The sequence below is a fragment of the Salmo salar genome, chromosome 11, assembly GCF_965601325.2.
Source record: "Salmo salar chromosome 11, fSalSal1, whole genome shotgun sequence".
In the NCBI taxonomy this organism is placed as follows: Eukaryota; Metazoa; Chordata; class Actinopteri; order Salmoniformes; family Salmonidae; genus Salmo; species Salmo salar.
In genome coordinates, this window is record NC_138301.1 from 36,837,292 (window position 1) to 36,853,753 (window position 16,462).

General features: G+C 43.7%; 1 protein-coding gene across 1 annotated transcript in view; it reads left to right on the top strand.

The window, feature by feature from the left end:
- LOC106595141 (elongation factor-like GTPase 1) overlaps positions 1–16,462 on the top strand; it is an 82,895-nt gene that overhangs the window by 12,418 nt on the left and 54,015 nt on the right. Inside the window, exons 13-15 of the mRNA XM_082957901.1 lie at positions 14,000–14,161; positions 14,347–14,518; positions 15,011–15,149. Coding sequence (XP_082814027.1) covers positions 14,000–14,161; positions 14,347–14,518; positions 15,011–15,149 — 473 coding nt within the window. The remainder of the gene's footprint in view (positions 1–13,999; positions 14,162–14,346; positions 14,519–15,010; positions 15,150–16,462) is intronic.

Here is a 16,462-nt window from a genome sequence, read left to right on the forward strand (position 1 = left end):
GTGGTAAAGGAGGATGATGGCAGTGCCGGTTGTGCTGAGCGGTTAACTGACAATTAGTTTTTTTACCCTGTTATTAGGCCTAAACAACTATTTGACCGACATCGGTTCAATTACTTGAATTTCATTTAGTTTAGTTTTTTTTGAGCCCAATGCAACGTTTCTCTAGAGAGGAATCAAATAATTCAGGAGAGAAATCAAGTCAATAACTATGTGGGATGCTGGGCTGAAGGAAGTTGTAGTTTTCATTAAGCAAATATTCAACCTAGTTCAGTGCAGAAATGTGGTAATTAACTACAATGACCATAATCCGTTTGTTTTTTTCTGGCTCTGACAGAGACTGATCAAAGCGGAAGAGGTGACGCGAGAGGTTTCACTCTTGCCAAAATCTGTCCAAAATAAGCCCAATTTGTTTCTACGGGCTTGTTTTGGACTGAAGCTTTTCTCCTGCCTTCCCGCCTTTTGTTAGGGCGGAGACATGAGCATCTCAACATTATATACAGATCTCTGGACCGATACACTTTCACGCCTGCTTCGTTAGGTTAGATACACAAAGACTGCATGATTGTAAATGTCCATTTTTCTATTGATATCTACCCAGTGGTTTCCAACCTTTTTCAGTTTCTGTACCACCAACTGAATTTTGCTCTGCCAGGAGTACCCCTGAAATACCCCCTCATGTGCATTTTACCTGTAGACCTATGGTCTCATGAGTCTTCTCAAGTACCCCTTGTGGGTAGGCCATGTACCCCGAGGGTGTCCCTGGTTGTGAACCACTGGTCTACCCAATGAGGACCTGACAGAGACAATGGGATATTTTCTTTGTTTTGGCAATTGAATGGTCCCTATTTTTGGTTTTGGAATTTCTGTTACAAAGCTCTAAAATCATTGTAATGTCATCATTTCACAATGCAAAAATATCAAAACCGAAATCATGATTATAAAAAAATAATCTAACCGAAACCCAACCAACCTAAAAAAAGCACTACTGTAGGCTACTGTTCAGATAGATAGATAGGTTTAATGGGATAGTAGCCTAAAATCTGGACACTGACTGTAGGTCTGTAGCCTAATTATGTACTCCTACCGAAATGAAGTATTTCTTGCAGTAAAATTATTTACCAAATGTACATTTTGACTCAGGAACAGGAGTGGAGAAATATTTCTTTCTTTCTTTCAGCATTCTTGAGAGAATGAATGTGCGGTTAGGGACCGTATGTAAAGGTGCTATCTTTATCAGTATCATAAAAGCTGATAGTATTTCAACCACATAAAATATGCATCCAAGTCGAACTGAAATCCTATCATAAACATGTTGGGTAGTTTTCACAGCTTTTAATTCCCTTAAAACCGGTCAAACTGACGTCATTTGGAGATTTTGCACTGAAAATCGTTGAATTTTTTTTATCAAATCAAAGTTTATTTGTCACGTGCGCCGAATACAACAGGTGTAGACCTTACAGTGAAAAGCTTACTTACAGGCTCTAACCAATAGTGCGAAAAAAAAAAAAAGTGTGTGTGGGTAAGTAAAGAAATACAACAACAGTAAAAAGACATTTGAAAATAACAGTAGCAAGTCTATATACAGACACCGGTTAGTCAGGCTTATTGAGGTAGTATGTACATGTAGGTATGGTTAAAGTGACTATGCATATATGATGAACAGAGTAGCAGTAGCGTAAAAAGAGGGGTTGGCGGGTGGTGGGACACAATGCAGATAGCCCGGTTAGCCAATGTGCGGGAGCACTGGTTGGTCGGGCCAATTGAGGTAGTATGTACAGTGAGGGAAAAAAGTATTTGATCCCCTGCTGATTTTGTACGTTTGCCCACTGACAGAAATGATCAGTCTGTAATTTTAATGGTAGGTTTATTTGAACAGTGAGAGACAGAATAACAACAAAAAAAAACAGAAAAACACATGTCAAAAAAGTTATAAATTGATTTGTATTTTAATGAGGGAAATAAGTATTTGGCCCCTCTGCAAAACATGACTTAGTACTTGGTGGCAAAACCCTTGTTGGCAATCACAGAGGTCAGACGTTTCTTGTAGTTGGCCACCAGGTTTACACACATCTCAGGAGGGACCTTAGTCATCTCCTTAGTCTTGGTTACGCTTGAGGGATGGGTTGTTATTCTGGCACCTCCCGGCCAGGTCTCTGACCACCTCCCTATAGGCTGTCTCGTCGTGGTCGGTGATCAGGCCTACCACTGTTGTCGTCTGCAAACTTAATGATGGTGTTGGAGTCGTGCCTGGCCATGCAGTCGTGGGTGAACAGGGAGTACAGGAGGGGACTGAGCACGCACCCCTGGGGAGCTCCAGTGTTGAGGATCAGCATGGCAGATGTGTTGCTACCTACCCTCACCACCTGGGGGCGGCCCGTCAGGAAGTCCAGGATCCAGTTGCAGAGGGAGGTGTGGCAGAATACCTGTTTTATAAACTGGGTGGTTCGAGCCCTGAATGCTGATTGGCTAACAGCCATGGTATATCAGACCGTATGACAAAACATGTATTTTTACTGCCCTAATTACATTGGTAACCACTTTATAATAGCAATAAGGCACCTTGGGGGTTTGTGGTATATGGCCAGTATACCACGGCTAAGGGCTGTTTCCAGGCACTCCGCAATGCGTTGTGCTTAAGAACAGCCCTTAACCGTGGTATATTGGCTATATACCACACCCATTCATGCCTTACTGCTTAATTCTAGGGCAACAAGTAATGACAGAAGAGAAGCTGCATGTATCTAATTATAAGTTGACGGACAAATACCCTACCAAAATGTTGGAAATTATAAGCAGGAACATAAGCCTATCTAAAAGGCCTGTCAAAAAAATGTGCTCTGCCATCTCTGCCTGTACAGCGCATTTTCTACATTTGTGGGTTAGGGACGGTTGTGGGCCTCAGATTTTCACTTAGCCGGGCGGTTGTGGATGGGTTATTAGCAGGTGCGGGTGAAAAAACAGCTGACCCGTGCATCACTAACACACACACACACACACACACTGCATCGTTGGTATTTCACTCTAAAGTCTACAGTAGTTGTATTCGGCATGTGATAAATACCATTTGATTTGACACACACACATGCATAAACACACCCCCCTCTGTGTGTCAGTATTACTCCCTGTTCTCTATCTGACCTGGTATGATCCTGTCGGTATTACTCCCTGTTCTCTATCTGACCTGGTATGATCCTGTCGGTGTTACTCCCTGTTCTCTATCTGACCTGGTATGATCCTGTCGGTGTTACTCCCTGTTCTCTATCTGACCTGGTATGATCCTGTCGGTATTACTCCCTGTTCTCTATCTGACCTGGTATGATCCTGTCGGTATTACTCCCTGTTCTCTGTCTGACCTGGTATGATCCTGTCGGTATTACTCCCTGTTCTCTGTCTGACCTGGTATGATCCTGTCGGTATTACTCCCTGTTCTCTGTCTGACCTGGTATGATCCTCGGTGACTCTGTGCCTCAGGTCTGTGGAGTAGAAAGAAACCCTCTTGGCAGGCAGACCTCATTTGTCCTCTCAATTCAATTCAAGGGTCTTTATTGTCATGGGAAACGTGTTAACATTGCCAAAGCAGGTGAAGTAGATAATATACAAAAGTGAAATAAACAATAAAAATGAACAGTAAACATTACACTCACAGAAGTTCCAAAAGTATAAAGACATTACAAATGTCATATTATGTGTATATATACAGTGTTGTAACAATGTACAAAAGGGAAAATAAATAAACATAAATATCGGTTGTATTTACAATTGTGTTTGTTCTTCACTGGTTGCCATTTTCTTGTGACTCAAAATCGGGTTTGTTTTCAAATTCTTTGTGGATCTGTGTAATCTGAGGGAAATATGTTCCTCTAATATGGTCATACATTTGGCAGGAGGTTAGAAAGTGCATCTCAGTTTCCACCTCATTTTGTGGGCAGTGTGCACATAGCCTGTCTTCTCTTGAGAGCCAGGTCTGCCTACGACGGCCTTTCTCAATAGCAGGGCTATGCTCACTGAGTCTGTAGATAGCTTTCCTTTAGTTTGGGTCAGTCACAGTGGTCAGGTATTCTGCCACTGTTTACTCTCTGTTTAGGGCCAAATAGCATTCTAGTTTGCTCAGTTTTTTGGTAATTCTTTCCAATGTGTCAATCTGTTTATTTCTCATGATTTGGTTGGGTCTAATTGTGTTGCTGATCTGAGGCTCTGTGGGGTCTGTTTGAACAGGGCCCCAGGACCAGCTTGATTAGGGGCCTTCTCCAGATTCATCTCCCTGTAGGTGATGGCTTTGTTATGGAAGGTTTGGGAATCGCTTCCTTTTAGGTGGTTGTAGAATTCAACGTCTCTTTTCTAGATTTTGATAATTAGCGGGTATCGGCCTAATTCTGCTCTGCGTGCATTATTTGGTGTTTTACGTTGTACACAGAGGATCATTTTTTCTCTCTACATTCACTTAACCCCCACAGGTTGCGCTCTTTTTGTCACTCCCTCCCTCCTCTGTCACGGTACCAACCTGTAATGGCTGATTCTGCCATTACACTGAGAGGAGGGAGGGAGGGAGGGAGGGAGGGAGGGAGGGAGGGAGGGAGAGAGAGACCTAACTAGCCTCAGCGTGAGATGAGCGAGATAGAAAGGGGGAGAGTGAAGGATGTTATGGAAGAGGAAACATGTCATCCCACACACAGTATTCTACAGTAGAAAAGGCCTGGCCACCATCAGCCTAATGATCCAGCCAGGACCCCTTCCTTCCCCTGATGGCTGCCACCTGCTGCAGTAGCACACACACGCTGCTGGCAGATCCCAAGCCACCCATGGACTAGTTGGGGACAATTACGGTACATACCACAGCTTTTCACTCATCAGATCCATACCTTGTCAGCCCAGACATATCATTGGCCACCCATGGACTAGCAGGACCATTGAAACTACCTACCATAGCCTCTTATGTGATTTTTTTTAAATTATTTTTTTTTACAATTTTTAATTTTAAATCCATACTGTATCACCTCAGGCATATCTGTGGCCACCTGGGGGCTAGCATGGGTCATTGAAGCTGTGCACTTCAGGCGTATCTCTGATCCTAGTTTAGCACTCCTACTCTGAGACACTTGATAAATACAGGCCCAGAGTTGTAACCTGCTCAGGACAACTCCTGGTCCCTAATGTTAAGAACTACAAATACCACAGCATCTGTGTCTTGTTTCTCTTGACACACATTTGGGACAGATGTAGGATCAGCTTCCCCTCTTCCTTTCCTAACATTAACCATTAGTGTGGGAAACTGACCATAGATTGGCATCTAGGGGAAACTTCATCCTAGACTGTTCATATTGGAACAGTTGAGTTCAGCTCCAGTGAGCCAGCCTGACCTAGATCTTTGTGTACATGCTACATAAGTAAAACTATGCATAATCATGTTCTGTTTACTTCGCCGACTACTTGGCCATCTTAACTGCTTTCAATCTTTCTGGATGTGTTCTAAATAGCACCTTATTCCCTATATAGTGCACTGCTTTTGACCAGAGTCCTATGGGCTAAGATCTGCCTTCTCTGCAAAGGAAAACATACCTTATTCAATGGCCTTTACTATCATCTGTGTCTCAAATGGCACCTATTCCCTACGTACAGTACCAGTCAAAAGTTTGGACACACTTACTCATTCAAGGGTTTTTATTTATTTGTACTAGTTTCTACATTTCAGAATAACAGTGAAGACATCAAAACTATGAAATAACACATGGAATCATGTAGTAAACAAAAAACTGTTAAACAAATCAAAATATATTCTATTTTTTTAGATTCTTCGAAGTAGCCCCCCCTTTGCCTTGATGACAGCTTTACACACTCTTGGCATTCTCTCAACCCGCTTCACCTGGAATGCTTTTCCAACAGTCTTGAAAGAGTTCTCACATATACTGATCACTTGTTGGCTGCTTTTCCTTCACTCTGCGGTCCAACTCATCCCATCTCAATTGGGCTGAGGTCGGGTGATTGTGGAGGCCAGGTCATCTGATGCAGCACTCCATCACTCTCCTTCTTGGTCAAATAGCCCTTACACAGCCTGTTTTTTTGGAATGAGTAGGTGTGTCCAAACTTTTGACTGGTACTGTATATTGTGATCTACTTTTGACTGGGGGTGTTTGGTGTGTTGTATAGCGCCCAGTGTACAGTACAAATATCAGGTATATTATATGTTTATGAGTAGTCTGTTGCAGATGGTACATGTTTGTGTTTTACATGAATATCCTTCAATGCAGACACTTCAAACAATTTCCTTTTGGCTGTTTTAGATAGACGCATACTGTAGTATTTCCCTTCTCGGTTCAACTTAAGGGGCTTTATTGTCATTGGAAACATGTTAACATTGCCAAAGCATATGAAATAGATAATAAACAAAAGTGAAATAAACAATATAAAATTTACACTCCACAAAAGTTACAAAATAATAAAGACATTTCAAATGTCATATGTCTATCTACAGTGTTGTAACGATGTGAAAATAGTACAAAAGGGAAAATGAATAACATAAATATGGGTTGTGTTTACAATGGTGTTTGTTCTTCACTGGTTGCCTTTTTCTTGTGGCAACAGGTCACAAATCTTGCTGCTGTGTTGGCACGCTGGTATTTCGCCCAATAGAAATGGGAGTTTATCAAAATTCGATTTGTTTTTTAATTCTTTGTGGGTCTGTAATCTGAGGGAAATATGTCTCTCTAATATGGTCATACATTGGGCAGGAGGTTAGGAAGTGCAACTCAGTTTCCACCTCATTTTATGGGCAGTGTGCACATAGCCTGTCTTCTTGAGAGCCAGGTCTGCCTACGGCGGCCTTTCTCAGTATCAAGGCTATGTTCACTGAGTCTGTACATAGTCAAAGCTTTCCTTAATTTTGGGTCAGTCACAGTGGTCTCTCTGTCTCTCTCTGTTTCTCTTTCTGAATTATCTTCAGGGGGTTCCTGGCTGACACTCCTACATGCCTCCACAGCTATGGTTATGCTTTGTTACCATGGCACCCACCATCAATTTAGGTCTCAGTAGTAGTTCTGAGACTGCTGTAGGAGTGAGAGGGCAACCTCTCTGTTTCTACCTCTCTCTACACCCCGTTCTTTCTTTCTCCCTCTCTCGCCCCTTCATTTCTGACTCTCTTTCCATCTGTCTGTGTCTCTGTCTGTCTCTCTTCACAAACAGTCTTGACCTGGTGTTTTAAATGTCCTCACGTCTGATTGGCTGGTGATGTCAGTGGGTTTTATTAATGGCTCTGGGCAGTTGCTCGGCAGAATACACACACTGGCATGCACACAGCCACACACTGAAACATCCCTCTCTCATTAACAGTATGAGGAACCTAGATGTTCTGTTTCTTTTTATCAAAGCAGCAGTCGTCCTGTAAACTCATTGTTCTGTATGTTTTTAATTATTTCTAAGAGATAGCAAAACATCTATTACAGAACTTGGAAAGAGTTTCATCATGGAACAACAAGACTGTTGAGTTAACAAATGAACCAGCGAACAAAAGAGTGAAACCAATGGGTTCTGTTTTCATGTCCTGTAGAATTCTGCATTCGTCCCACTTGCAAGATTCTAAGTTAATCAAGTGAGAATTCTCGAACAAATGTGACCCAAACATTTTTTGATCCCAGCAACACAATAGCACGTGCAGCAAAGACTAAGAAGCAAAGTCAGACTTCAACCAACCATCCAAAGCGTTCCAGTATGGATGAAGGGCTGACGTCAAAGCAGAAAGCAAATACCCATTGTGCTCTCATGACATTTTTATGCACTCCGCCTAAAATGGGAAGACTGCAACCAAATCCTCAGCATGGTATGATGCTGATGAAGACGGTTTCACGAACAGCTTTAGTATCAATATCGTCTCATTTTCCACATATTTAAACCAGATATATATCACACACACACGCACACAACCAGCTTATAACACACTTAAAAGGCTTGTGGTTTTGAGAGAATCCTACTTTAACGTTGAGAAGCTTGCGAAGCCATTACTTTATAACCACTGCAACGGAGGCCAGAGACCACAACGCATGGCTTTCCCATTATTGCCCATGAGCGACTGATTTGACCTCATCAGGAAAAACACGGCAGCTCTGCTGTGGTCGCTTTGTTAAAGAATGTAGCTACGCAGTACGCTTATGAATGCAACGGCTTGGAATTGTTGAACGTCCCAGGAAATAAGTGAATCTCGGGTGAAATGGAATAAGAGGGGGATGAGTGTTTGTGTTTGCATGAGCGTGTGTGCAGTGCATGCAGGTATGTGTGTTGTTCGAAAGAGTGTGTGTGTGGTGTGACAAATAGCAGGAATCACACCTCACACTAAAAGCAGAAGTCAGTGGTTAGCAGCATTCCACAAGTAGTCCTTCAGTACAATACATTGTTCCATTTCTCCCATGTTGCGCTCTTTATTGCAAGCCTGTATTCGTTTAGGCCCGTTTCTATCTAATTTTTACTAAATGTAATCAACCTGCCCCCCCCTATAGTCTTTGTGAATCAGCAGAGCTTGTTTTATTGTTTGTTTATGTCCAAAATGGCACCCTATTCCCTATGGGCCCTGGTCAAAAGTAGTGCACTATATAGGGAATAGGGTGCCATTTGGGACAGAACCTAAATTATGGGATCGTTTAAGCGGTCGGTTGTCAGGGAGCTGAATTGGTGTGGATGGCCACTACTGTCAATCATGGCTTCCAGCTGTATCAACGTAGTCACTTTGAGCTCTCACTCACACACACACACACACCACTCACCGCAATGACTCTGCAGTGTGCCATTTCAAACAACACACCCACGTGCCATGAGTTTGTGGTGGCCAGAGCAATTTTAGAGTAATTGTTATTCCGTTTTTCCAGCTTGGCCCGGAGACACCACCTATGTTGTCGTAATTGGTCAAATTTAACCTTTGCATATTTTCCATCGTCGGTAGGTAATTAGAACATAGTTTCTCAGTGAGGGAAGTTAGCAGCACAAATAACCATCATGCGATGACAGGACTTGGTAGGATGAGGTACAAACCTGACCTCTTGACTCCATTCTGCATACCAAATGGCACTCTATTGCCTAGTGTACTACTTTTGACCAGAACCCTGGTCCCATATAACTACTGCTGGACACACCGTTCACACGCTGTCTGGACACACCATGTACACACACATACAGTACCAGTCAAAAATTTGGACACCTACTCATTCAAGGGTTTTTCTTTATTTTTACTATTTTCTACATTGTAGAATAATAGTGAAGACATCAAAACTATGAAATAACACATGGAATCATAAAGTAACTAAAGTGTTCAACAAATCTTCAAAGTAGCCACACTTTGCCTTGATGACAGCTTTGCACATTCTTGGCATTCTCTCAACCAGCTTCATGAGGAATGCTTTTCCAACATTCTTGAAGGAGTTCCCACATGCTGAGCACTTGTTGGCTGCTTTTCCTTCACTTTGGGGTCCAACTCATCCCAAACCATCTCAATTGGGTTGAGGTTGGGTGATTGTGAAGGCCAGGTCATCTGATGCAGATCTCCATCACTCTCCTTCTTGGTCAAATAGCCCTTACACAGCCTGGAAGTGTGTGTTGGGTCATTGTCCTGTTGAAAAACAAATGATGGTCCCACTAAGCGCAAACCAGATGGGATGGCGTATCACTACAGAATGCTGTGGTAGCCATGCTGGTTAAGTGTGCCTTGAATTCTAAATAAATCACAGACAGTGTCACCAGCAAAGCACCCCCACACCATGATACACCCTCCTCCATGCTTCACGGTGGGAACCACACATACGGCGATCATCCGTTCACCTACTCTGCGTCTCACAAAGACACATCGGTTGGAATCAAAAATCTCCAATTTGGACCAAAGGACAGATTTTCACTGGTCTAATGTCCATTCTTGTTTTTTCGTGGCCGAAGCAAGTCTCTTCTTCTTATTGGTGTCCTTTAGTAGTGGTTTATTTGCGGCAAATCGGCCATGAAGGCCTGATTATTTGGGCTGCAATTTCTGAGGCTGGTAACTCTAATGTACTTATCCTCTGCAGCAGAGGTAACTCTGGGTCTTCCATTCCTGTGGTGGTCTTCATGAGAGCCTGTTTCATCATACCGCTTGATGGTTTTTCCGACTGCACTTGAAGAAACTTTCGCATTGACTGACCTTCATGTCTTAAAGTAATGATGGACTGTCGTTTCTCTTTGCTTATTTGAGCTGTTCTTGACATAGTATGGACTTGGTCTTTTACCAAATAGGATATCTTCTGTATACCACCCCTACCTTGTCACAACACAACTGATTGTCTCAAACGCATTAAGAAGGAAATCAATTCCAATTAACTTTTAACAAGGCACACCTGTTAATTGAAATGCATTCCAGGTGACTACCTCATGTAGCTGGCTGAGAGAAAGCCAAGAGTATGCAAAGCTGTCATCAAGGCAAAGGGTGGCTACTTTGAAGAATCTCAAATATTAAATATATTTTGATTTGTGTAACACTTTTTTGGTTACTACATGATTCCATATGTGTTATTTCATAGTTTTAATGTCTTCACTATTATTCTACAATGTAGAAAATAGTAAAAATAAAGAAAAACCCTTGAATGAGTAGGTGTGTCCAAACTCGAGGAGACAGGTGAGATGGAGGGCCGAATGTACCCCTGTCCTAGAGATTCGTGACATATGTCTCCATAGCCACCGTCTCCTCCTGTGACAAGGGGTACACGTGACTCTTGGGAAGCGCAGCGTTAACCTGGAGCTCTTTCGCACAATCCCCCTATCGATGAGGTGGTAATTTGGTCGCCCTCTTTTTACAAAAAGCGATCGCCAAATCGGCTCCCCCGAGGGAGCAGGTCTGGCGCTGGCCAGGTACAACTCGAGCTGGAGCAGAAATCCCTGGCACCCAGCCGCCGCTCCATCATACTCCCTCGGGAGCGCCAGACGAAGCGTGCCAGAGCCAGACGCAGTGGGAGGCGGAGGTGGCTGCGTCGGAGAAGCCGGAGGTGGAGAGAGGAGACCACTCCTCTGCCATCGGTCCATCCTCTCCATCATTTGATCCATCGCGGATCCGATTCGGTGGAGGACTGATGTATGATGGAGCACGCGTTCCTCCATCGAGGGAAGGGGGTTGGCAGCTGCTCCTGCTGACTCCATAGGTGGTGCGGGATTCTGTAATACTTAGGCGTAGTGGAGGAGGAATCAGACGCAGGAAGCAGCGATACGGGTGATGGCTTTTAATGAGCGACACAGCAAAACACCTGCCACCCCAAATAGCGAACTCAGCGCACACAAAAATCTAAGTGCCCCAAACACAGGGGACAAAACACAGTGAGCGTAAACCCACGCACTAGCGCTAAATACAATACAGCGCGTAACAAAGCAACCAACAGAGAAACAATCCCGCTCAAAGAGCAGGCGGGCCAACTAGCTAATATAGCCCTGCTAATCCTCTCAACTAAGGACAGGTGCAAACAATAACAGAAAGGGGGAAAACAAAAGGAATCAATGGCAGCTAGTAGACCGGTGACAACGACCGTCGAGCGCCACCCGAGCAGGAGGGGGCGCCACCTTCGGTGGGAGTCGTGACATTGTGCTGATAGGTATTCATTTCTTTCTTTTTCTATAATTTTGGGGATTGTGTGTATTGCAAGATATTGCTGCACTGTTGGAGCTGGAAGCACAAGTATTTCCCTGCACCTGCGATAACATCTGCAAAATTGTGTACAAGACCAGTACATTTTGATTTTAAGTAGTGTACCAAATATGGACTAGGGTTCCGTTTGGGACAACCACAGGCTGATACTAGATCATTTTATTCCCATGAATTATTTTAAATCTCAGATTGGATAGCCGTTGACCATAGATTCCACCTTTTTATTTAAGGAGCATTTTGCTTGGAAACCTGCTCTTTTTAACTTACCTTATGCTCTTTGTGCTGTTTTAACTTCCATTCATTGTTATGTTGTGTTCTGTCTGTGTAACTACACAGTGCATTCATAAATTATTCAGACCCTTCACTTTTTCCACAATTTGTTACATTACAGCCTTATTCTAAAATTGTTTTTTTCCCCCTTATCAGTCTACACACAATACCGCATAATGACAAAGGAAAAACAGGTTTTTAGAAACTTTTGTAAATGTATTTAATATAAAAACCGGAAATATCACATTTATATTAGTATTCAGACCCTTTACTCAGTACTCTGTTGAAGCAACTTTGGCAGCGATTACAGCCTTGAGTATTCTTGGGTATGACGCTACAAGCTTGTCACACCTGTATTTGGGGAGTTTCTCACATTTCTTCTCTGCAGATCTTCTCAAGCTCAGGTTGTATGGGGAGCGTCGCTGCACAGATATTTTCAGGTCTCTCCAGAGATATTCGATAGGGTTCAAGTCCGGGCTCTGACTGGGCACTCAAGGACATTCAGATAATTCTCCTGAAGCCACTCCTGTGTTGTCTTGGTTATGTGCTTAGGGTCGTTGTCCTGTTGGATGATGAACCTTCGCCCCAGTCTGAGGTCCTGAGCAATCTGGAGCATGTTAGCATCTAGGATCTCTCTGTACTTTACTCTATTCATCTTTTCCTCGATCCCGACTAGTCTAGTATGATGCTGCCCACACCATGCTTCACCGTAGGGATGGTGCCATGTTTCCTCCAGACGTGACGCTTGGCATTTAGGCCAAAGAGTTCAGTCTTGGTTTCAGAGAATCTTGTTCAGTCTTGGACCAGAGAATCTTGTTTGTCATGGTCTGAGAGTCGTGCTGTTATGTGTCTTTTACTGAGAAGTGGCTTCCGTCTGGCCGCTGTACCATAAAGGTTGGTGGAGTGCTACACAGATGGTTGTCCTTCTGGAAGGTTCTCCCATCACCACAGAGGAACTCTGGAGTGCTTTCAGGGTGACCATCGGGTTCTTGGTCACCTCCCTGACCAAGGCCCTTCTCTCCCGATTGCTCAGTTTAGCCAGGCGGACAGCTCTGGGAAGAGTCTTGGTGATTCCAAACATCTATTTAAGAATGATTGAGGCCACTGTGTTCTTGGGGACTTTCAATGCTGTAAATTTTTTTGGGGTACCCTTCCCCAGATCTGTGCCTCGACACAATCCTGTCTCGGAGCTCTACAGACAATTCCTTCGACCTCATGGCCTGGTTTTTGCTCTGACATGCACTGTCAACTGTGGGACCTTATATAGACAGGTGTGTGCCTTTCCAAATCATGTCCAATCAATTGAATTTACCACCGGTGGACTCCAAGTTGTAGAAACATCTCTAGGATGATCAGTGGAAACAGGATGCAACTGAGCTCAAATTTAAGTCTCATAGCAAAGGGTCTGAATACTTATGTAATTAAGGTATTTCTATTTTTTATTTTTAAGACATTTGCAAATATTTGTAAAAACCTTTTTTCGCTTTATTATTATGGGGTATTTTGTGAAGATTTGATGAGGGGGGGGGGAAATTATTTAATCCATTTTAGAGTAAGGCTGTAACATAACAAAATGTGTAAAAAGTCGAGGGGTCTTAATACTTTCCGAATGCACTGTATGATGGATTCTTGGCCAGGGCTCACTTGGAAAAAGAGATTTAAAAGTCTCTGTGACTTCTCTGGTTAAATAAAGGATGAATCAAATAAAACAGAGCGGTGCTAGTTGCTAGGCTATGTTACCTTGCTATAAAGACTTGGTTTAGTGGGTTGTTACATTTCTGTTTTGATGTGTCATGTCTAATATAATGTGTATTCATTGGCCCAAACAATGGACAGTGTTCAGTAGGGCACACAATAGCAAAACGTTTTGCAATGGAATGTTTTCAAAACATTTTCTACCTACTGAACGTGTGTGTGTGTGTGTGTGTGTGTGTGTGTGTGTGTGTGTGTGTGTGTGTGTGTGTGTGTGTGTGTGTGTGTGTGTGTGTGTGTGTGTGTGTGTGTGTGTGTGTGTGTGTGTGTGTGTGTGTGTGTGTGTGTGTGTGTGTGTGTGTGTGTGTGTGTGTGTGTGTGTGTGTGTGTGTCGCGCGCGCACAGGCCGTTGACCCAGGAGGAGATGGCCCAGCGCAGGGAGTTGGCCAGACAGAGACATACTGAGAGACTGGCAGCCATTCAGCAGACAGAAAGTGAGGAGGGAAATGCCCAATCAGGAAGTACAACACCGGCAACCACTCCTGGTGGAGACAACACCATAGGCAAGTGTCTCTCTCACACACACACACACCCACCCACCCACCCACTCTTACCTTGCTAGAACACCAACCCGGGCCTCTTTTTCCCCCTAGTGGTTTGGAAGCTCTGGCCAGTTCCAATAACCAATATGTTCATGATGATACCACTGATACCAGTGTATGTCTCCATTGTCTTCCCTGACATGCAGGTAGTGAGGGTGTCTCAGGCCAGATGCAGGCCCTGTCTCTGAAGGCTAAACCGGAGGAGGAGGAGGGGAAGGAGACGTTCGTAGCCTTCGCCAGAGTCTACAGTGGGGTGGTCCGCAGAGGACAGAAGGTGTTTGTGATGGGGCCCAAGTACGACCCTGCACAAGGCCTGCGCATGGTAAGGATGTACACACTTACACACACACACACACACACACAGGCATGTGGACACACACACACGTACACACACTCTGCAGAGGCACAAAACACATTTTCTGCTCAATTTGCAATATTCACCAGACAAAACAATAACTGTTCTGAAGATGAACTCAAAGGCTGTTTGTTCAAAGAGCAACAATCATAAATGTTCTGCGTGTTTTTTTATCCATCTCAAGATGTGTATTCCAAGGTTAAAGACAACATTGACTTCTATGATGAGGGCTGTGTTCCTCTGTGGCCTGGGCAACAGTAGTGCACTATATACTGTAGGGAATAGGGTGCCATTTGAGACAGACAAGTCGTTGTATTATTGTTGCCTCGTCCCCCCTGGCTTCAGTAGCAGTACTACTAACTAACAATTGCTTATAGAATCCAATATCACGCAACCAATGTACTGGATGATTGGCTCTGATGCTCTAGAGATCTAATGTTCTCTCTCTGTCTCTGTCAGCTCCCAGAGGGCAGTACTAGTGTGAGTGCCTGTCTCCCTCCCGTCCCTCACCTGGCCTGCTGCACCATGGACAGCCTCTACCTGCTGATGGGCAGAGAGCTGGAGGAACTAGAAGAGGTGCCATCAGGGAACGTACTGGGTACGTACTCAAACACCTACTTGAAGTGAATGGTCTTTTGAAAGGTTCATGCATAATAGGATATTAACTTGTTATCCAATGTTCTTTTTACTGCACGAATAAAGGTGAAAGTTACATCTTTCAGAGTTATTTGAAAGGCCCAGTGCAGTCAGACGTGACTTCCTGTGTTTTATATATATATATTTCCACACTGAGGTTGGAATAATATTGTGAAAAAAGATGGTAATGCATTAGTGTCAACACCAGACTACACATCCAGTTCATCATGTAGTTGTCCTGTCAACACATCCAGTTCATCATGTAGTGGTCCTGTCAACACATCCAGTTCATCATGTAGTTGTCCTGTCAACACATCCAGTTCATCATGTATTGGTCCTGTCAACGCATCCAGTTCATCATGTTGTGGTCCTGTCAACACATCCAGTTCATCATGTTGTGGTCCTGTCAACGCATCCAGTTCATCATGTAGTGGTCCTGTCAACACATCCAGTTCATCATGTAGTGGTCCTGTCAACGCATCCAGTTCATCATGAAGTGGTCCTGTCAACGCATCCAGTTCATCATGTAGTGGTCCTGTCAACACATCCAGTTCATCATGTAGTGGTCCTGTCAACACATCCAGTTCATCATGTAGTGGTCCTGTCAACACATTCAGTTCATCATGAAGTGGTCCTGTCAACGCATCCAGTTCATCATGTAGTGGTCCTGTCAACACATCCAGTTCATCATCTAGTGCTCCTGTCAACACATCCAGTTCATCATGTAGTGGACCTGTCAACACATCCAGTTCATCATGTAGTTGTCCTGTCAACACATCCAGGTCATCATGTCGGGGTCCTGTCAACACATCCAGGTCATCATGTAGGGGTCCTGTCAACACATCCAGTTCATCATGTAGTGGTCCTGTCAACACATTCAGTTCATCATGTAGTGGTCCTGTCAACACATCCAGTTCATCATGTAGTGGTCCTGTCAACACATCCAGTTCATCATGTAGTTGTCCTGTCAACACATCCAGTTCATCATGTAGTTGTCCTGTCAGCACATCCAGTTCATCATGTAGTGGTCCTGTCAACACATCCAGTTCATCATGTAGTGGTCCTGTCAACACATCCAGTTCATCATGTAGTGGTCCTGTCAACACATCCAGTTCATCATGTAGTTGTCCTGTCAACACATCCAGTTCATCATGTAGTTGTCCTGTCAACACATCCAGTTCATCATGTAGTTGTCCTGTCAACACATCCAGTTCATCATGTAGTTGTCCTGTCAACACATCCAGTTCATCATGTAGTTGTCCTGTCAACACATCC